The sequence below is a fragment of the Notamacropus eugenii genome, chromosome 5 (assembly GCF_028372415.1).
Source record: "Notamacropus eugenii isolate mMacEug1 chromosome 5, mMacEug1.pri_v2, whole genome shotgun sequence".
NCBI lineage: Eukaryota > Metazoa > Chordata > Mammalia > Diprotodontia > Macropodidae > Notamacropus > Notamacropus eugenii.
In genome coordinates, this window is record NC_092876.1 from 117,680,819 (window position 1) to 117,704,175 (window position 23,357).

At 37.4% G+C, this 23,357-nt stretch overlaps 1 protein-coding gene across 14 annotated transcripts in view; it reads left to right on the plus strand.

Moving 5' to 3' along the window:
- DLG2 (discs large MAGUK scaffold protein 2) overlaps nucleotides 1–23,357 on the plus strand; it is a 1,590,913-nt gene that overhangs the window by 768,182 nt on the left and 799,374 nt on the right. For all 14 annotated transcript variants that reach the window (XM_072610680.1, XM_072610682.1, XM_072610692.1 and 11 more), the window contains one exon: nucleotides 17,400–17,524. In XM_072610680.1, the coding sequence (XP_072466781.1) occupies nucleotides 17,400–17,524 (125 nt within the window). The remainder of the gene's footprint in view (nucleotides 1–17,399; nucleotides 17,525–23,357) is intronic.

Sequence of the window (23,357 nt, forward strand, 5' to 3'; positions counted from 1 at the left end):
ATGTGCAAAACCTGGATAACTCTCTAAGACAAGGTTTTTCTAACCTCAGCTCCACGAGCTCTCTCCAGATCTAGATCAAGATAGAGCTAGAGCAGGTTTAGACATACATATACATATGAGCATGTATGTGTGTATACACATGTACATGTATGCATACACATGTGCATGTTTGCTCCTGTAACATGCACACACATACTCTAAGACAATAGATTACAAGGCATGTGCCAGTCTTCAAGGTTAGAAAGAGCTCTCACACCAGAATTTCCCTGTTCCAGTGAAATCACAAGTCAACCAGGCCACCATTTGCCAAGCTGAGTTCTTTACCCTTATGGAATTTATGATATAGATTAATTACTCATGCCTGTTCACTAGGTACTTGGACATATACGGCCATTATACACACACATGAACATATATACGTGTGTATGTATATAATAGGTACTTAATATATGTTTGATGATTTATTTACTGAGTATAAAATTAGGTAACTATTGAATAATAAATCTAAAATTGTTATTATTGTTACTATTATTATTTAAGCCATTTTAATGGAAATCTGTCTAAGATATTTTGTGTTTCCCTGCCTTCTTAAGCTGAGTAATAAAGCTGAACCATTTGGGATGACTGTAGGTCATCATTATAAAGGTTGATCATTGCTCTTAGAGCCAGTACAGCTCAGGCTAGCTCTAGATTTCCTCTCCCTGATTTCAAGCTCTCAGTTATTCCTTTCTCTGGTGTGCCTGGTACCAAGTCCTCCATTTCCATTCTCTTAATTTCATCATCCTAAAACTTCAGTTTTGTCCTCTCTAAAATAAAATCTATATTAGATGACCTTTCAGTTTCCTTCTAAGGCTGTATGAATGGTCCTATTAGTAGTAAAGACAAATTTGAGAATCCTGAGCCAGTAGGCTTGATTACACTCTGAACTCAGACATGTCATTCATCTTTGTTCAGTAGATGAGATGAAAAATAAAGCTCTGCTTTAGAAAAGGGAACTCTTTAGATGGACAATAAAATAAATCAGACCTTTAGAGAGAGGATAAGAGCAACTAACTTCCACGAATAAGAGGAAAACATCAGGAAGTAAACCTCTAAAGCAAAAGAATAAGTTCTAAATGGGACAATCAGAATTTGTGATAGGTTAGAACAGCGACAGTCATTAGATCTTCTAAGTGTTCCATTCCAAAATGTACTTGGCAAGAGAAGGTAGAGTTTATTGGCCCTCAAAGCCACAAGATCACAAGCAAAATTAAACCTAGTATGAGAGTAGCCTAATACTTAAGGTAGCTGAAAATCAGGAAATAATAGCCCCAGGTAGTGATTAACAGCTGGTAAGTGTGCTTTTCCTCTGCTGGACAAGAGAGAGAAGAATAAAAGGATGGCAGGGCAAAGAGCCAAGGCCATAATGCTTTGGAAGGCAGTCTTTTGTTTTGTTCCGTTTTTGGTTTGTTTGTTTTTGTATAGTGACTAGAGAGGAGACTTCAATATCATGTAATCCCAAATGAAGTCCTGCTTCTGACACATGATAACAATGTGACTCTAGACAGCTCACCTCACCTGTCAGTGCCTCAGGACAGTCTCTAAAACATAAAAATTGCAGAATACTTGCCATTCTGCATCAATGAAAAATTTTCTTTACCAAGGAATTCCGCATACAGATGAAATCACAGATGAAGTTCCCACCAAATCACACATGTAATTTATGACATGCTTCCTTTTACCTTATATGTCTATTAAAATTGTGAGCTTTTGGAGGGTAAGGGCCCCATTTATTTTTATGTATCCCCCATACCACCTAGGAGAGCACATTCAAAATGCAGTTGTTACCAATGATAATAATAAACGCTAGTACTTATATACTGCTTTAAGGTTTGCCAAAAGCTTTGCATATACAGTCTCATTAGATCCTCATTACAATACAGTAGGTTATGTTCTCCTATATCTCATTTTATAAATGAGAAATATGAGGCTGAGAATGATTCAGTAAATTGCCCAGGGTAGTAAGTGATTGAAGCAGAGTGGAAATTCAAATTTTCTTAAGTCAGAATCCAGCACTCTATCCTCTTTGCCTTCTCTGTCCCAAACCACAGTGGGTATGCAAAGGCAAAACTGAAACCATCCCTGCCCTTAAGAATCTCACCTTCAGCTGAGGGTAAAAGTAATGTGTGCACAGACAAGTAAATATAACATGGATGCAAAGTATAAATAAAGTAATATGGGGGAGGGGTGACAGAGGCAAGCCTACAACAGGGTAATCTTTAAATATTTAATGAATGAAGGATGATCAAGAGACACGAAAATTACTACTAAATTAAGAATTTGTCTCTTTGTTAATTATAAAATTTCTCTATCCCACCCTTGATTTTCCTATTTTTTTTTTTGCTTTTAATGTGGAAAATGTTGTAGTATGTGTATTTGACTGAAGTCCTTCAGAAAAAATTATGCTTTTCAATGTTATCTTTTCAATCAACGAATAAACTTTTCCTCATTTTTTTCATATTGAACAGTGTTAGAATCACAGTCAGATATAAACATTACAGACACATGTGGGGAAGATCTTTGAGTCTCTCTTCCTTGACAGGCATAAGGTGATCTCTTTTCTCAATGAATCTTGTTTTAGAGTTTCAGCTGACTGTCAGGACTACTTGGAAAACTATTTTGCAGCTCATGAAGCTCCTTTTCAAAAAACTTTACCTGCTAATCAGTTGGGGTATAACTGAACAAGTTGTGGTATGTGGTTGTGATAGAATATTATTGTGCTAGAAGAAATGATGAGCAGGATGCTTTCAGAAAACTCTGGGAAACCTTACAAAAACTGATGCAAAGTGAAGCAAGCAGAACCAGGAGAACATTATACATAGTAACAACAATACCCTATCAGTTGTGAAATACTTTACTAGTGTGATCAAGACCATCATCCAAAACATTTACAAAAGGCTCATGATGAAAAATACTATCCAACTCCAGAGAGAGAACTGATGAACACTGAGTACAGATTGAGGCATACTTTTTCAACCTTATTTTTCTCTTGGGTGTGTGTGTGTTTCCTTTTACAATATGGTTTTTATGAATCTATCACTATCATTATTTCTTACAGTACAATAATATTTTATCACAATCATGTACTACAACTTGTTCAGGCATACCTCAATCAATGGGCATTTCTCAATTTCCAATTCTTTGCCATTTCAAAAGGAGTTACTATAAATATTTTTGTACATATCAGTTCTTTTCCTTTTTTATTTGATCCCTTCAGGATATAGACCCAGTAGTGGTATTGTTGGGTTAGAGGGTATGCAGTTTTATAACCCTTTGGGTAAAATTTCAAATTGTTCTCCAGGATGGTTAGTCCAGTCCACAAGTCCATCACAGTGCATTAGTATATGTATTTTTCCTCATCACCTTCAGCATTTGTCATTTTCCTTTTCCATCACATAAACGAGTCTGATATGTGTGAGATGTTACTTTAATTTTTTATTTTTATATGCATTTCTCTAATCACTAGTGGTTTAGATCATTTTATATGATTTCTTCTCAAAACCACCTGCTCATATCCTTTAACTATTTATCAATTGAGGAATGGCTCTTATTTTTATAAACTTGGTTCACTTCCCTATATATATTTGAGAAATGAGGGCTTTATCAAAGAAACTTGCTGTAATTTTTCCCCGGTTTCCTGCTTTCCTTCCAATTTGAGTAACATTGGTTTTATCTGTGCAAAACCTTTTCATTTTCATGTAATAAAAATCATCCATTTTACTTCCTGTGATCCTCTCTGTCTCTTGTTTGGTCATAAAGTCTTCCCTTTTCCATAGATAGGGTAGCTAGGCTGCACAGTGAATAGAGTGCCAGGGCTAGAGTCAAGATTATGCATCTTTGTGAAATCATATCTGTCCTCAGATATTTCCAAGCTATGTGACCCTAGGCAAGTCACTTAACCCTGTTTGCCTCAGTTTCTCAACTATAAAATGAGTCAAAGGAAGAAGTGGCAAATTGATCCAGTATCTTTGCCTAGTAAACCCCAAATGAGGTCAGGAAGTGTAGGAAACAACTGAAACACTTGAAGAACAAAAATATGCACAGATCTGACAGGTACATTTTTCATATTCCCCTAATCACTTATGATATCATCTGTTTTGCCTAAGCCACATACTCATTTTGACCCTACCTTGGCATATGGTGTGAGAAGCTGGTCTGTGCTTAGTTTCTGCCCAATTGTTTTCCAGTCTTTCCAGAAATTTTTATCAAATAGTGAGTTTTTGCCCCCAAAGCTTGGATCTTTAGATTTATCAAATTTTAGATTACTGTGGTCATTTACTATTGTGCATTGTGTAGCTAATCTATTCCACTGATCTGCCATTTTATTTTTCTACATTTACCAGATTGTTTTGATCATTTGCATTGCAAAATAGTTTGAAATCACTTCTAGGCTTCCTTCTATCAGATTTTTGTCATTGACTTCCTTGATATTCTTGACCTTTCGCTCTCTTCCAGATGAATTTTGTTATTATTTTTCTAGCTACATAAAATAATTGTTTGATAGTTTGATTAAGTAAATTGAATAAGTAAATTAGTGTCTAATTAGTTTCAAAATCTCTCTACATCATTATTAATCTGATCTAAAATTCACATCAATAATGCTTGAAAAACTCAAAAATATTTCTCTGCTTAGGATCATGGATTTGGAGCTAGAATGAGCCTCTGAGATCTTCTCCCTTTCTCTATCACCTACCCTAGTGCAAATGGTTACGGAAAATGTTCTGATTTATCTTCCAGGATTTAATACAAAATCCTCTGGTATTCAAAGCCCTTTTTAACCCAGTCTCCTACCTTTCTAGTCTTCTTATATCTTACTCCATAACATGTACTTTGATCCAATGACAATGGCCTCCTGACTGTTCCATGAACAAGATGGTCCATCTCTAAGTTCTGGGCTTTTTTTTCTGGCTGTCTCCCATGCTTTGAATGCTCTCCCTTATCAACTGCCATGGGAAGGTAGTCCCTTTCAGTTTTCTATCTGTGTAACTATTTTTATTATCTTAAATGATTCTTAATTTTATCTGGAATCTATGTCTTAAATAAGGTTTCTTAACCTTTTGTTGGTAGCATGGACTCATCTGGAAGTCTGGTGAAGTCTACCTCAAAAGAGGTAGCCATTTCTTTTGTGGACAGATTGGATTGGTTAATTTTTTTCCTTCTAGTGAGCTGCCATCTTCTTCCCTCTCTCTTTTAGTAGTGGATTTTGGTCTAAGTGAAACTAGTCCACTTCTACATAAGAGTACTTCAAATACTTGAGGAAAGCTATATCATACCATTAATCCTTTCTACCTAGCCAAATCATCTCTTACCTAGGTTAAATATGTCTTTGTTCCTTCAGCTGATCATTATGCAACATGGTTTCAGGTCTGCCTACCTTTCTGATCACCATCTTCTGGACAGATTTCAACCAATGTGCTTCCTAAATGGTTGTGCACAGTACTCCAGTATTTGATTTTTAAGAGTAAATTTTGTGTAGGAAAAGGAGGTTTCCAAGGGGCCACTCCATCAAGGACTTGTAATTTCACTGACCTCAGATCATGACATGTCTTTATAATTTGTTGTTTTAAATAGTTACCTAATGCATAGTGAGTTTAAATTGTTTTTCCATATCAAAACAGATACTGTCAGAGATAGGATTTTTTTTTACTTTCTTTTTTTAATCTTACTAAATATTTTATTTTTCCCAATTAGCTATAAAACAATTTTAACATTTTAAAAAATATTTTGAGTTCCAAATTCTCTTCCTTCCTGCTTCTCCAAACCATTGAGAAAGTAAGCAATTTGACACAGGTTATACATGTGTAATCATGTAAAACACATTTCCATGTAATTTATTCAGTGAAAGAAAACACAGACAAGAAAAAAACAGTTAAGAAAAAGTATCTTTGATCCACATTCAGGCTCTACCGGTTCTTTCTCTGGAAATGGACAGCACTTTTCATCATAAGTCCTACACAAATGTCTTGGGTCATTATATTGCTGAAAATAGTTAAGGTATTCATAGTAGATCATCATACAGTATGGCTGTTATGGTGTACAATGTTTTCCTGGTTCTGCTCATGCCAGTTTGCATCAGTTTGTGTAAGTCTTTCCAGGTTTTTATGAGAGCAACCTGCTCATCATTTCTTAAAGCCCAATAGTGTTCCATCACAATCATATAAAACAGCTTGTTTAGCGATTCCCCAGTTGATGGTCATCTCCTCAATTTCCAATTCAATGCCACCATTAAAAGAGTTGCCATAAATATTTTTGTACACATTAGTCTTGTCTTTTTTGTTTTTTTTTTCACAGAGAGGGTTAGAGGTTAAGAATACATAGGTTAGGGGTTAAGAAACACAACTTTTTTCTCACTGGAATCCTGGGAGGCAACCATTTGATGATGGTTATTGTCCTTTTTTCTAATCTACGGAAAGATCCTCCTGAGTGGTGTTCATTCAATAAGTCATGTCAGTCAGTAACTTATTCATACTTCACATGGATTGTCACCAAATAAGCTTAAATTTGAAAGCTACTCTAAGATGGAGAGGATGCCAACCCACTCATCAGTCACAGATTATGTCTGACTGAAAGAGCATGCCTACTGGGAAATATACACAGAAACTGATCTTGCTACTCTGACAGCTTGCAATTCCTGTTGATCAGGTCAAGGATCACAGCTCTGTTAATTGGCAACAATTTCTTGGATCTGAGGACATCAGCCCCAGGGGCTGCCTTGCTGCTTGGAGAGATTTCTTCCTGGGGAAGAGATCTGGTGATCTCTCAGAGCAGCTGACACCTGTCTGTGGGTGATTGTCAGGGAATGACAGTGATTCATCCATGGGGAGCCTACAGAGATTTTTCCCCCTTTCTAGCTATGTTTCCCTCCCCTCTACATTGTTGTCTGTTCAGAGAAGGAAAGCAGTGACTAGGGACTGCGGAGAAAAGGTGTTGGAAGTAATAAGGGAAGGTGTGAATGCCTTTGAAATTACTTCCTGCTAGAATTTAGATGAGTCTTCTCTAAAGAACTTTGATGATTAGGTAGAATCCATCTGGCTCCCAAACTTTATTTAAAAAACAAAATATCTCTTTGAACACATTGTGATTTGAAACACATGCTGCCTTAACTCTGTAACAACCTTAGAGTTCCTTTCAGTCACTGCTTCCCAGAGACATTCACACATCCTCAGAGTACATGTGCATATGTGCTGGAGGTGGGAGGAGGGCTGAGGAAAGGGGTGATAAGGAAAGTCTATCAATTCATTTCAAATTATCGCAAGATTTAAAATTGGAAGGGACATTGGAGTTCATCTAGCTCAGAGGTTCTTAACCTGAGATCCATAGATAAAGGAGGGGAGAAGAGTTGTGAACTTGAATGGGAAAAAAAATTACATCTTTATTTTCACTAATATCTAAGTGAAAATTGACATTTCTTTCAATTATGTAACAACATCATTCCAAGAAGAAATCTGTAAGCATCAGCAGACTGCCAAGGGGGACGCAATGCAAAAATGTGTTAAGAACCCCTGGCATTGCCATCTTGGGGAGAGGGAGAGGGAGGAGAGAGGGAGAGAAAATAATTGGAACTCAAAATCTTATAAAAGTGAATGCTGAAAATTAATATTTAAAAAAACCTCATGCTGTCATTCAGTCACATCATTTTATATCAAATGAATCAATCCTAAGAGTAGCAGATATCTTCACACTTTCTCCATAACCTGCCAAGCAAAACAATTTAATTCTGCCTTTCACTGTCTACCCTCTGAGGCCCTTCCTTCTGATTGAATGGCTCCTTCCAGAAACTACTTTTATGTCAGGGACCCAGACCAGCCATCTCTTCATTTCTCACCAGCTTTCACTATGCACTTCTCTATCATGCTCTGTCCCTGGTACCTTGCCTCCTCCTCCGCCTTTCAGCTCCTTTTCATGTGTTGTCTTTCTCTATGAGAATTCAAGTTTCTTGAGGTCAAGGACTATCTTCTGCTTTATTTGTATCCCCAATGCTCAGCACAGTGTCTCTCACATAGGAAAGGCTTCATTAATGTTTATTGATATATTGACTTTAACTGGAATATTTGAACTCAACAGTGTACCTTTAGAGCAAGACAAAAATGCTACTGACCCCAGTCTTTACCATCTGGAACCTGGGGTAGTTTCCACTTAAATTCTGCCTGCATGGCAGTAGAAATAATATTTCATTTGTGTTCATTTAGTAAATGTAGGCAGGATTGTCACCTTGCCAAGACACCTTTCTTAACTATGCCAATTAAAAGTGATCACTCCATTCTCAGATTTTGACACTTTTCTTAACCATACAGTTTTAAAATGATCACTCCATCCTCAGATTTCTCCTGTTATTTGCTTATGAGTCTTTGACTCCTTTGTGTTGGTAAATTCCTTAAGAACAATCTGTACCTTATCTATCTTTGTATTTCTCAGTGCTTGTCCAAGGTACTTAATGAAGTTGAATTAAATCAGTGAGCCAAAAAAACATTTATTTAGGGCCTACTGTGTTGGGCATTAAAGATCTGTATACAAAGAATGAAACATTTGTTCTCAAGGAGATTACATTTTAATAAATCATTGTATAATACTGCACTTACCTCCTGAAGTGACTGTCAGTCAACAAGTATGTGTTAAACTATATGCTTAACTATGTGCCAAGCACCAAGCAAAGCAATGGGAATACACAGAAAAGAAGAAAGACAATCCCTTACCTGCCTTCTGAGGCAGGAAGAAAATATATAGAAGGGATCTGAGGTTGGGGGGAAGGGTGGGGAATGGGTGGTACTGGATTAAAGGTAAAGTCCAAGTCTGGAATGCAATTTGGAGAGGAATAAGTTGTGGCCTGGGGACCCTCTCCAAATGGAGTTTCTGGGAGGAGCCATCCAATCAGAGGTATAGTCACAGGAGATGGGGGAACTTTAGAGGTGTGAATACAAAGCTGAAGTAAGCTTCCAGGATGTTGAAGTTTCTGGGACATGGTAGACAAAGTCTATAGTACAGCCTGGAGAGGAATGAGACCCAATTTAGAAGGCATTGTCCTTGCCCTTGTCACATTTAAAGTCAAAGTGAACATACTTTTGGGGGGTCCAAATCCCTAATTTCATTACAATGAGGGCTTTGCTTTCCCAGAGTCATGATAGCCTAGAACATAGACCTTTCTCCAAGACTGGCCCTTTATCCACTAAGCCAAAATATCTCTTGCAAATATTGATGTGTTTTATATGTAATACAGATGGGAGAGATGGAAGCTTGTTTTCTAAGAGAAAACCTTAAAAGGAACTAGAAACCTGGCAAAGGTCTAATAGCTTCATTTGGAAACTGCACAGAAATGCAAGCCCCTGACAGGAACCATAAATTTGATCTTTTTTGGAGAAAAAAAATAACAATTGCTTTTATTTTTTTCCTTTTCTCAGGAACATTTTCTGATGTACTACTAACCCCTCTCTCATGGAAATCTTCCTTTTTATTGACAATACAAAACTTAAGAAAAATCAAACATAGAGACCATGTAAAAATGTATTTGTGGAATAATACATTTTGATCAGTTAGGATTTATACTAGTGTAATGTTAATTAAATCTTCACCACCTATTAATAGGCTTCAAGTACCTTTTGTTAATTTCTATTGAGACCCTAGGTCAGAGGATAGGCCCTCCAGCTCTGAAAAGTGTATAAATACTCTGAGGTGAGGTTTTACTTTCTGACATAGGAAGTGTTTGTTTTGGCCAGAGGACACTCTGGGCTGCCTTTAAGGAGCCCCCTGCCTTTGAAAACCCACATGTTGGTGCTTCTCTCTCTGGTGACTATGTATGTATGGTCAGACAGCTGAATCTGTCTGTTGATCGGTGAGGTATGTATTGCTTACAGTCAGACATTTGGAAGCCTTGTTGATCATTGTTTCTCGGTTTGTATTTTCTCTGAAGTTCAGGGTGCTGACTTTTCCCCCTGAACTAAGTGAATGATTCATGATCTTGATTAAAATGATTTTTGACCCCTCAAAAGTTATGTTCCTTTTACTTTTTTCTTTAATATATTTTTATTTCATTAAATATTTCCCAATTGCTTAAATTTTATTAGTTTATTTATTTTTTGTCTTCAACATTCATTTCCACAAAATTTTGAGTTCCAAATATTCTCCCCATGTCTCCCCTTCCACCCAAAATGCCTAGCATCCTGATTACCCCTTCCCTCAGTCTGCCCTCCCTTCTAACACCCCTCCCTTCCCTTATCTCCATCTTCTCTCATCTTGTAGGTCAAGATAAATTTCTATACCCCATTACCTGTATTTCTTATTTCCCAGTTGTATGCAAAAAAAATTTTCAACATTTGTTCCTAAAACTTTAAGTTCTAACTTCTCTTCCTTCCTCCCTCCTCACCCATCCCCATTGAGAAGGCAAGCAATTCAATATAGGCTATATGTGTGTAGTTTTGCAAAAGACTTCCATAATAGTCATGTTGTATAAGACTATATTTCCCTCCATTCTATCCTGCCTCTCATTTCTTCTATTCTCTCTTTTGACCTTGTCCTTCTCCAAGAGTGTTGACTTCTAATTGTTCCCTCCTCCCATTTGCCCTCCCTTTCATCATCCCCCCCACCCTGCTTAGCCCCTTCTTCTCTACTTTCCTGTAGGGTAAGATAGGTTTTTATACCAAATTGAGTGTGTATGTTATTCCTTCCTTGAGCCAAATATGATAGAGTAAGCTTCACTTTTTCCCTCTCACCTTCCCCCTTTGCCCTTCCATTGAAAAAGCTTTTTCTTGCCTTTTTTATGAGAGATAATTTGCCCCATTCCATTTCTCCCTTTCTCCTCCCAATATATTCCTCTCTCACTCCTTAAGTGTATTTTTCTTGATATTATCCCTTCCTATTCAACTCACCCTGTGCTCTCTGTTTATATATACATACACACAGACATGTGTGTGTGAGTGTGCATGTGTGTGTATGTGTATGATCCCTCCAACCACCCAAATACTGAGAAAAGTTTGAAGAGCTACAAATATTATCTTTCCATGTAGGAATGTAACAGTTCAATTTTAGTAAGTCCCTTATGATTTCTCTTTCCTTTTTACTTTTTCATGCTTCTCTTGATTCTTGTGTTTGAAAGTCAGAATTTCATTACAGCTCTGCTCTTTTCATCAAGAATGCTTGAAAGTCCTTTACTTCATTGACTGAAGTATTTTTTCCCCTGAAGTATTATACTCTGTTTTGCTGGGTAGGTGATTCTTGGTTTTAATCCTAGTTCTTTTGACTTCTGGAATATCATATTCAATGCCCTTTGATCCCTTAATGTAGAAGCTGCTAGATCTTGTGTTATCCTGATTGCATGTCCACAATCTTCAAATTGTTTCTTTCTAGCTACTTGCAATATTTTCTCCTTGACCTGGAAGCTCTGGAATTTGGCTACAATATTCCAAGGAGTTTCTCTTTTTGGAATTTTTTCAGGAGGTGATTGGTGGATTCTTTCAATATTTATTTAGCCCTCTGGTTCTAGAATATCAGGGCAGTTTTCCTTGATAATTTCATGAAAGATGATGTCTAGGCTCTTTTTTGGATCATAGCTTTCAGGTAGTCCCATAATTTTTAAATTGTCTCTCCTGGATCTATTTTCCAGGTCAGTTGTTTTTCCAATGAGATATTTCACATGATCTTCCATTTTTTCATTCTTTTGGGTTTTTTTGTAATTTCTTGGTTTCTCATAAAGTCATTAGCCTCCATCTGTTCCATTCTAATTCTTAAAGAACTATTTTCTTCAGTGAGTGTTGAACCTCCTTTTCCATTTGACTAAGTCTGCTTTCTAAACCATTCTTCTCCTCATTGGCTTTTTGGACCTCTTTTGCCAATTGAGTTAGTCTATTTTTCAAGGTGTTATTTTCTTCAGCATTTTTTTGGATCTTCTTTAGCAAGCTGTTGACTCGCTTTTCATGATTTTCTTGCATCGTTCTCATTTCTCTTCCCAATCTTTCCTCCACATCTCTTACTTGATTTTCAAAATCCTTTTTGAGCTCTTTCATGGCCTGAGACTATTGCATATTTATTTTGGAGGTTTTGAAAGCCTTGACTTCCTCTAAAAGTATGAATTGTTCTTCCTCATCTGAAAGGATGTAAGAAAATACCTGTTCACTAAGAAAGTAACCTTCTATAGTCTTACTTTTTTCCCCCTTTTTGGGGACATTTTCCCAGCCAGTTATTTGACTTTTGAGTCCTTTGTCAAGAGGAGGGTTTACTCTGGGAACCTGTAAATTCTCAGTTCCTCCAAGGTGGCACAATCAAGGGAGAGGAGTTTACTCCTCTCCTGGCCTGTGCACTGGTCTAGGAACAACCAAAAACTTTTCAGCTCAGAATCTGCAAGTAGTAGAATTCCCCCTCCACAACTGCCTCCAGCTCCACCAGGCCAGCTCTCCTCCTCACTACCAAGTCACCCTCAGGGCTGAGATTCAGATCAGCTGCTCAATTCCCCCAGGGGCTTTAGGCTGAGGGCTCCACAAATGGACATGGCTGCTGCTGCAGCCAACACTACCTGGGGCCAGGGCTAGGGGAGGACCCTGTTTCTTTTCACTGAGGTGAAAAAGCTTTCCCACTGACCTTTGAAGCTGCCTTTGGCATTTATGAGTTGAGAGATCTGAGAACCACTGCTGCTGCTGAGGATTCCACTCCTGGGCCTGTTCTGCTCCTGTTCCTCCTTGTGCTGAGAGGCCAAGACTGGGCTGCTCTCTGCTTGATGCCCTGTACAGCAGACCTTTCCTGTCAGCCTTCCAGGCTACCTTGGGCTGGAAATCTCTTTCACTCTGTCATTCTGTGACTTCTGCTGCTCTAGAATTTGTTGAGAGTCATTTTTACAGGTATTTAAGGGCTGTGGGGGAAGAGCTAGAGTATGTGTGTCTTTCTACTCTGCCATCTTGGCTCTACCCCTCTGCTTTCCTTTTAGAAAAGCAAATCTAAAAACCTGAAAAGCATTTATTCCATTTTCTCTCTTGACCTGTTCTGCCACAATAGTGTTAGCTTCTGATTATCCCTTTCCCCAATTTGCTGTCCTTTCTATTATCTTTCCTCTCCTATCCCCTTCCCCCTTGCCTTCCTGCAAGGTAAAATAGATTTCCATATCCAATTGAGTGTGTGTTATTCCCTCCTTAAGCCAAGTCCCATGAGAGAAAGGTTCAATTATTTCCTTTCATCTCCCCCCTGTTCCCCTCCATTGTACAAGCTCTTTCTTCCCTCTTGTAGGTAAGATGATTTTATACATTCTGCCTCTCCCTTTATCTTACTCCTAGTACATTCCATTCACCAGTAATTTTTATTTTTTAGGTATTCTCCATATATAGACACATACAAATATACATACACACATATACACATGTATATATACAGATATACATACACACATACACACATGTACATACCTATGCATATATAATATACATACATACCTATACACAGCTACATATATATAATCCTTCTAACTGCCCCAATACTGAAAAAGGTCTTATGAGTTACAAATAACATCTTTCCATGTAGGAATATAACCAGTTCAACTTTAATGAGTACCTTAAGGTTTCTCTTTCCTGTTTACCTTTTCATGTTTCTCTTGATTCTTGTATTTCAAAGTCAAATTTTCTATTCAGCTCTGTTCTTTTCAACAAGAGTTCTTAAAAGTCCTCTATTTCATTGAAATTCCATTTTATCTGTTGAACTGTTATACTCAGTTTTGCCGGGTAGGTAATTTTTTGTTTTAATCCTATCTCCTTTGACCTCTGGAATATCATATTCCAAGTCCTTTGATGCCTTGGTATAAAAGCTGTGAAATCTTGTGTTATCCTGGTTGTACTTCCACAATACTTGAATTCTTTATTTCTGGCTGTATGTAATATTTTCTCCTTGACCTGGGAGCTCTGGAATTTGACTACAGTATTCTTAGAAGTTTTTCATTTGGGGGTCTCTTTCTGAAGGTGATTGGTGAATTCTTTCCATTTCTATTTTACCCTCTAGTTCTTTAGTATCAGGGAAGTTTTCCTTGATAATTTCATGAAAGATGATGTCTAGGCTCTTTTTTTGATCATGGTTTTCAGGTAGACCAATAATTTTTAAATTATCTCGCTTGGTTCTATTTTCCAGGTCAATTGTCTTTCCAATTCAGTATTTCACAGTCTCCTATTTTTTCATTCTTTTGATTTTGTTTTATAGTTTCTTGGTTTCTTATAAAGTCATTGGCTTCCATCTGCTCCATTCTAACTTTTAAAGAACTATTTTCTTCAGTGAGCATTTGAACCTCCTTTACCATTTGGCCAATTCTGCTTTTGAAAGCATTCTTCTCCTCATTGGCTTTTTGGACCTCTTTTGCCAGTTGAGTTAGCCTATTTTTAGAGGTGTTATATTTTCTTCAATATTTTTCTGGGTCTTCTTCAGCAAGCTGTTGACTCACTTTTCATGATTTTCTTGCATCACTCTAATTTTTCTTCTCAATTTTCCTCCACCTCTCTTACTTGATTTTCAAAATCCTTTTTGAGCTCTTCTATAGTCTGAGACTCTTGCATATTTTTTTGGAGGTTTTGGATGTAGAAGACTTGACTTTTATGTCTTCCTGTGATGGTATACTTTGTTTTTCCTCATCTGAAAGGATGGAAGAAAATACATTTTCACCAAGAAAGTAACCTTCTATAGTCTTACTTTTTCCCTTTTTGGGGTATTTTTCCAGCCAGTTACTTGACTTTTGAGTCCTTTGTCAAGTGGAGTGTGTACTCTAGGGACACGTAAGTTCTCAGTTCCTCCTAGGTGGCACAATCAAGGGAGAGGAGTTACTCCTCTCCTGGCCTGTGCTCTGGTCTGAGAACAACCACTAGCTTTTCTGCCGAGGATCTGCGAGTAGTATTCTATCTCTAGAATCTCTAGCAGCTCCACCCAGTGCTCCTCTTCACCTCAAGAATGCCACTCAGGACTGAGACTCAGATCAGCTGCTCAATTCCCCCAGGGTCTTTAGGCAGAGGGCTCCAAAAATGGAAGCTGCTGCTGCAGTGGCTGCAGCTACCCTGAGGACGGTGCTGGGGCTGGACCTCTGTTCCCTTCTTACCTGGATTAAAGAGCTTTCTTATTGAACTTTGAAGCTGTTTTTGGCATTTGTGGGTTCATAAATATGGGAACCACAGCTGCTGCCCATGATTCCACACCCTGAAGCCTGCTCCAGACTTGTCCATGCCACACACCAAGGCTGGGCTGCACTCTGATCTGAGCCTGGTGTATTAGACCTTTCCTATTGGCCTTCCAGACTGACTTTGGCTGGAAATTTCTTTTACTCTGTTGTTTTGTGGCTTCTGTTACTCTCAAATTTGTTTAGAGTCATTTTTATAGGTATTTTATGAGCTATGGGGTGAGAGCTATAGCAGATTCATCTTTCTACTCCACCATCTTGGCTCTGCCCTCATATAAGTTATTTTTGATTAATTTTTTTTCTTATTACTAATCATTTGTGATTTTCACATATTTCTACTGATAGTTTTCATTTCTCTTTTTGGAAAGTTGTTCATAGTTTAATCTTTTTTGGAGAGGCAGTATAGTAAAGTAGGAAGAGATAATAGAACTGACATCAGAACATATATATATATATATACATATATATTCATATATATTTGAACCCAGTTTCACCATTTTTCTTTTGCTTACTAACTGTGTGAACTATGGAATGCCCCTGAAGTACTCTGACCCTTTGTTTACTCACAGGTAAAATATGGATTATAGCATTTACTCATAGACTTAGTGTGGGGGAAAAAGATACCAAGTAAATTAGAAAGTTGTATTCTTATGTATTGCAACAAATTTAAAGGACAAACCTTGGAATCAACAAGAAAGGTCTATGTTCATGTCTAACTTTGTAATTGTGGACAAGTCAATTAGCCTCTCCATTCCTCTAGTAGCTTTCTGACACTATAAATTACTAATGAGTTATTGCAATCTTCAGTGATAGGAATTTCCATACTGGAAGTTCACTACATTGATCCAAACACAGGCCTGGACCTGAAGAATGATGATAGATAAATAGATAAATATATACATACATACGTGCATACATGGATGATAGTCATGCTATAGTTATATATGCAAAAGGATTCATTTTAACTTTACAGTTGTTCCATTGTACTTAGCCTTTTTTCAGTTTTATTTACCTTAAAAAGGAGAGTCACACAACTCTTTATAAGTTCGAAATGATCCCATAATGACATCAAACTCCTCAGAGTAGTTGATACTTTGGCTTACTTCCAATGTCTGTTGGTTTTGTCCCTATGGTGTTGTTTTGTTGACTCCAGAGAACAGATCTTCATCAAACTGATTAAGCATCAAATGTGTAGTGAATGCAAGATCCTCTTTCAAACTAAAGCTTTAAGAGGAAATAAGACTACTTATGCTAATTATGGAAATATTTCTTTACATATTATAATGCTTCTCAATCAATTTGTTGTATTTTAATGAGATATTCCTTCTTTGGGGAAAGGAGATGGATTGAGTTAAGTCAAATCAAGACAACAACATGTATATTATATGAGTGTGTGTATACACATATACATATACATGTATGTATGTATATACATATGTGTGTATGTACACACACCCATTTTTTTCCAGGTGCAGTGCTAAGTATATACAAAGAAAAGGGGGTAGGAGTCCCTGCCTCAAAGAGTTTACAGACCTTTGTTGAAGAAGACATGCAAAAAGCTATATATAAACAAGACAAAGAAGAAAATTAGAAATAATCTCAAAGGGAGAACACTGGAAAATGAAATCCTCAAGGATTTCAAGGAGCTTCAAACTCAAGGAGCTTGGTTTGGTGACAAATGCTAAGAGGTAGATCGGTTGTCCCTTTTTAGTTATATAATAATGGGTAAGTCACCAAAGATCTCTAAGCTTCACTTTTCCCATGTCTAGGAAAGGAAGAATCATACTTGTATTTTCTGTTTCATAAGAATGTTGTGAGGAAATGCTTTGCAAACTTGGAAGCATTGAATAAATATGAGTTATTAATTTTTGTAAAATCTGCACAAATAATATAGCTTCCCTAAAACATATCTTGCATCAGAAGGGCTTGCCAAGTCTCTATCTTTATGAACAAAACATGAAATTGTTTCTTAAGAATAAACATTTTGATACACCTATCATCTTAGAAATTAATACCTCATTTTATCTTTCAAAGAACTCTCAGAACTGTGGGAAAGGAAACTCTCAGTCAAATGCTGTTTCCTGACCTTCACTTTGCTAGCTGACAGCTAGTGCACAAAACTATTATCACTCATTTCCCAAATTGAGTAGCAAGTTGATAACACTGAGGGAACAAGTGAAACTTTAAAGAAATCCACGGTCAGTCACATCATTTCAATTTATGTTAACTGTTTCTACAGGGCAATTCTGGGCTGGGATTCAGTATTGCTGGAGGCACAGATAATCCCCACATTGGAGATGATCCTGGCATATTTATTACAAAGATTATACCAGGAGGAGCTGCAGCAGAGGATGGCAGACTCAGGTAAGACCTGAGGGAGTAGTTATTTGGAAGGGAAATTTGTGGCACTGAGGAACTATGTTTGTATATGGACTTTTCAGACTAATAGTTTTTTGGAAGAATGTCACATGGAAATAGAAGACATTCAAAGCAGACTTTCTGGGGTGACTGTCAAGAAAAGACTGAGTGGGAACAGGACATTAATAACTGGGATGTATGATCATTTTTCCTCCCATCACTCAGAAGAATCAACATCTGCGTTTATAAAAGTTCACTGGATTTCTATTTATCAGACCACCAATAAGCATTTTAAAGCATATATTCTATGCTCAGCACCATGATAGACTGTCTGATGAATATAGTGAAGGTGTGAAACATTATACCTGTCCTCATAGGGCTTCCAGACTTGGTAAGAAGATAACTTACTGAGGGAGTAATGAGTCAATGATACAAAATATAATAAAATTAAGGAAAAATAAAATAAATTAAATTAAATTAAGGAAAAAAGTGAGATACACTGTCAGTTAGAGAATAGAAAGATAGGTGGAAGCCTATAGTAGTCAGGAATAACTGTGAAGAGAGAAGTGTATGAATTTATAATGAAGGAGGCAGGTGAGCACCTGAAGTAAACAGATCAATATGTGAAGCTTTGTAGAATGAAAAGAGCTCAGGGAAGATGGGGGTTTGAATCCCAGCTCAATTACTAGCTGAGTGACCTTAAGAAAGTCATTTATGTTCCAGGAGCCCCAGATTCTCCTTCAGGAGAATAGTAATAAGATTTGTATTACTTACCTTGTAGAGTTGCTGTGAGCACAGTGCCTGGCACATAGCAGGTGTGTAAATACATAAATGCTTATTCCCTTCCCCTTGGATTATTAGAGAAATGTCAGCTCTTAAGTATACTGAGAAGTTCATTAGAATAGGAAATAAACGTCATAGCCTCTAGTTTTGACTTCGCCACTCATTAGCTTTATAACTTTGGGAAAGTTAGATAACCTCTATGGGCCTCATTTTACTTAGGTGTAGACAGTAGGATTTGATTTCATAATCTTGAAGCTGACCTTTGCCTGTAGAAATCTGAAGTTCTATAAATGGTACAAATGTGGGAAAGAGCAAGGGAACCAAAGGAAACTGAGGAGACCCTCTTATCTATGGCATGCTGAATAGAGCACTGGACTTGGAGTCTGAAAGACCTGAGTTAAAAGCCATCTTCTGATACTTAATCATTGCATCATAGCTGTGTATCCCTTGGCATGTCACTTGGCCTCTCTCAGCCTCAGTTTCCCCAAGTGTAAAATAAGGGGCTTGGACTTGAGGACTTCTAAGCTCCTGCCAGTTCTAATTCTTTGATTCTCTTCTTTTTTGACTAAGTCAGAAGATTCCTTCTGTGGGACGGTGGATGATGATATTGTATGTAGTGTAGTGAGATGCTATGCACAGCCTTATGCTGGATACTGTGGGAGATCAGAAGATGGCCAGATCCTTGCCCTCCAGAGACAGTATTTTTAAGGAGATACGGTTCATACCATAGGGCAATTGGAGGATAATATAAAATACGGAATTATCATAACAAAGATAGAGTGGTGTGATTGGAAAAGGATTCTTTGAGGAAAATTCAAAGTGGACCTTGAAGATGACAGGTGCAGTGACAAAAAGCAATGGACTTAGAATAAAAACAAAACCAAACGAACCTGGTTCTAGCTTCCACTCTGCTCTTGATGGGGTATAGGCTCTGGGAAACCCCTTGAAGTCAGTCTTGGCTGGAGAAGAATTTGAGATTGTCAACATTTCTGGTCAGGAAACCATATATGTTGAGGTTTGGAGTGTTTGGGATCCCAAAATACCAACACCCCAGTTCCTGCCCAAGTAAATTTGACTCAAGCCTTCTTTAAGCCAAAGAAAAACAGTTTATTTAAGATATGCCATATTGGGTTGACTCTTAAGAAACCTCACCATTTGTGATGCTTATATTGACAAGCAGGCCAGATAGAATCTGAACCAGATTGAATCTGAGTGCCTTCATGGAGGCAGGATGGAGTTAATATACAGAAAGATTGTGGAAGAGATCAAGGGGTTGTTCTAATAGTCTGGGGTGATGGGAGGAGGGTTTTGGGAGGGTCTTGAGGAGGAGTCTAAGGAGGATCTTGATGGCACTGGGGTGATTGGAGGTCAAAACCAAGAGGGTGGGATTTTGATGTGAATCAAGATTGGGACACAGCTGAAAGCAATCTGGAGGTAACAGATAATGGAGAGCTAGACTAGGTTAAAGGTAAAGAAAGGCTTATGACCTCAGGTGAACTCCAGACCAAATGGGAAGGAGAGTTCCAAGGGATTCCCAGACAATATACCCCATCACTCTTACCTTATGGGATAACTTTGATCAAGTCTGTAACCCCTTCTAAATCTCACTTTCCTCTTCTATAAAATGAGGATGTTTGCTAGAGTAGAGGTAACTGCCCTTTAGGTTTTTGTCTTTGAGGAACCATTTGTCAAAACCATCTATGCAGAGATTGCCATTTGTTAGTAAATCTACTATTAGCTCCCATTGATGGAGAAAATGAACAATGACAAAAAGCTGCTATGTATTAAGTAAGCTCTTCAATTACTTTGCATTGTATTCGTTACAATAGCCTCTCCAGACATTTGAAGAATACTGTCATATTTAGGTGTGACATTATTCAGGCATCAGAAAGTTGTAGTTCATTATTATGCTGAATCACAATGCATACTTTTTGGGGCTGATTAAAGATAAACATCGACAGTAATACATATGGAGAAAAAGAAAAAGAGAGGCAGAGCAGAGAGACAGAGAAAGATTTTTTGAATGACTTGTAAGAACTCTCCCCCATCCACCATCTTCTAAGGATCTTGAACTAAATGACCTCTAAGATCTTTCCTTTTTCATCTCTAAATCTGTAAGCCTAAAATCTAGATAGCTGTTTGCTTTGTTTTTTGTTTCTTTGTTTGTTTTTCCTTTTTCCCAAACAATGGTAACTAACAAAAACTGTAGTTGGGGCAATTTCACTGGGAAATGGGGATGGGACTTAAGAAAGAGGGGATAGCCCCACTCTGGAACAATCATTCCAAGATATGGCAGCATCCATTCTCCAGAGAATCCTGACCTTCACCTCTGCAGGAGTTCAGAGAAGGGGGAGGAAGGAAGGTGTTTGGGAGGTGTTCCACAGTGAGAGGACCCTGTGGTTTGCCCCTGGCAGGTCAGCCCTATTGTCTTACTCTGGAGCAGGGATCGCAATACAGCCTGTTTTTGTACAGTCCACAAGCTAAGAATGGTTTTGACAGTTTTATATGCAATAAAACTTTATTTTAAAATATAAAAGCTATTATTAACTCTCAGACAGTGCAAAAAACAAGAATTTTGTTGACCTCTTCTTTAGAGGAACGCAAAGTTCCACAGACAAGGCATTCCCTGAAAAGTAGGGAAATATCCTGAGAGAGTTAAATGGTGCAGTGCGTGATAGAGTGGCCAGACTTGTAGTCAGGATGACCTGAATTCAAATCTGGCCTCAGACATTTAGTAGAAGTGTGATCCTGGGCAAGTCATATAACCTCAATTTGCCTCAGTTTCCTCATCTGTAAAATGGTGATAATAATAGAATCTACCTCCCAGGTTTGGTAGGATCAAATATAATTGTAAAGGGCTTTCCCACAGTGCCTGGCACATAGTAAGCACTCTGTAAATGTTAGCCACTGTTATTATTACTCTTATTAAGTACCATGCCCTGTCATATGTTTTAGTGCCCTGAGCAAAGCACCATTTGCCCAAGCCTAGCTATGACTGTGTCTATTAAATTGCAAGCTCTTTGAAGTCAGCCAGTATGCCTGTACATATTTATATCCTCAACAATTTAGCCTAACACAGGGTCTCACACTTTAAAGATGTTCAGCTGATATGTGAATAAATTAACTAATTGTTAAATCACAGCAAACCATTTAAATTTACTAGCACCTTTCAGGACATGTAATACATTGATCTAGCTTTTGACAAGCCAGGACTTGCTCTATGCTATAAGGAAAAAACAGATGAGGACTTTAGGAGAGGAAATAACCTTTATATAACTGCACATGAGTTGTTTATTTTTATACAATTACAATATTGTTTTTGTGAGCTAATCCTCAGGCCTAGGGAAAGGCCCTACAGAATTTTCACATTAAAAGTTTGAAATTGTGGAAAAAACTTAAATAGAATGGACAACTCATTTTACAATATTTTCCTTCTTTTCTCCCCAAATTTATTAATTTATTTGTTTTTAGTTTTCAAAAATCACTTCCATAAGTTTCAAATTTTCTCCCCCTCCCTCCCCAAAATGGTATGCAATCTTCTTTGGAGCTCTACACATACATTCCTATTAAACACATTTTCACATTAGTCATGTTGAATAGAAGAATTCAAATGAATGGAAGAAACCATGAAAAAAAAAACAAAACAAAACATAGCAAAGCAGAAATTATTCTGCTTCATTCTGCGTTCAGACTCCATAGTTCTCCCTCTGGATGTGGATGGCATTTTGTTTCATGAGTCCTTTGAAAATGTTTTAGGTCTTTGCATTTCTGTGAAGGGCTAAGTCTATCAAAAACAGTCCTCTCACACTGTGGTTGTTAGTGTGTATAATGTTCTCACTCTGCTTACTTCAGTCAGCATCAGTTCATGTATGTCTTTCCAGGTTTTTTTGAAGTCTGCCTCTTTGTCACTTCTTATAGCACAATAGTATTCTATTACATTCATATACCACAACTTGTTCATTCCCCAATTAATGGGCATCCCCTCAGTTTCCAGTTCTTTGTCATCATGAAAAGAGCTGCTGTAGATATTTTTTGTATGTGTGGGTCCTTTTCCCATTTTTATGAACTCTTTGTGATATAACCCTAAAAGTAGTATTGCTGGGTATGTACATTTTATAGCCCTTTGGGCATAGTTCCTAGTTGTTCTCCAGAGCGTTTAGATCAGCTCACAGTTCCACCAACAATGAATTAGTGTTCCAACTTTCCAATATGTATTATTTTCTTATTTTGTCATGTTAGCCAATCTAATAGGTGTGATGTGGTACCTCAGAGTTATTTTGATTTGCATCTCTCTAATCAGTTAGTTATCTAATCTAATTTAATTAGTTATTTAGAACATTTTCTCATATGACTATTGTCCACCTTTAAAATGTGTTTAAAAGAGGCAAACAGGTTAGTTTCATATTGTTTATTCCCTTAAAGTTAGCAATTACATTATCATGGAGCTAGAAGAAAACCTCTGACTGTTTGATACAAGAATGTCCAGGCTTAAATCTGTTTCAAGACAATCCAAAAATTTCTGTGTCCCACAGATTTATGATCTCTATATGTGTTTAGCTATACCATGAGAAAGGAATTTTCTTAATTGAAAAAGTTGTAAATGCAATAAAATAAGAAAGTTGGCAAAGTTTCCATTGAAATTATGACCCAGGATGTCTGTGGGTTTTTTTTTTACCATTAACATGCCATAAAATATTAATATACAGAAAAAGTGCCATTATTCAAGATAGTGTTTCGGGTTAAGAGTCTCATAAATTATGCTGTCAGCTCCTTCTGACCATGTTGACATAGGAGGAAGTATTCTCTGAGTTTACTTCACAGAACAATGAGAATATTAGGTCTAGGCTCTCCTTCTGATTGATTAACTCAAACTCTAGACCTTATTAAAATCCAAAAATGATATTAAATGATTATCATTTCCTCATTTTGATTGGCAAGCTGAAGGCTTCACCTGGAGACAAAGGAATGTATGGAAAAACCTCCCTCTTCTTTAGGGATGGTGGGGGAGTTCTAAAAAATCCTTATCTAGTTGGATTTGGGTTTCTTCCCAACCACT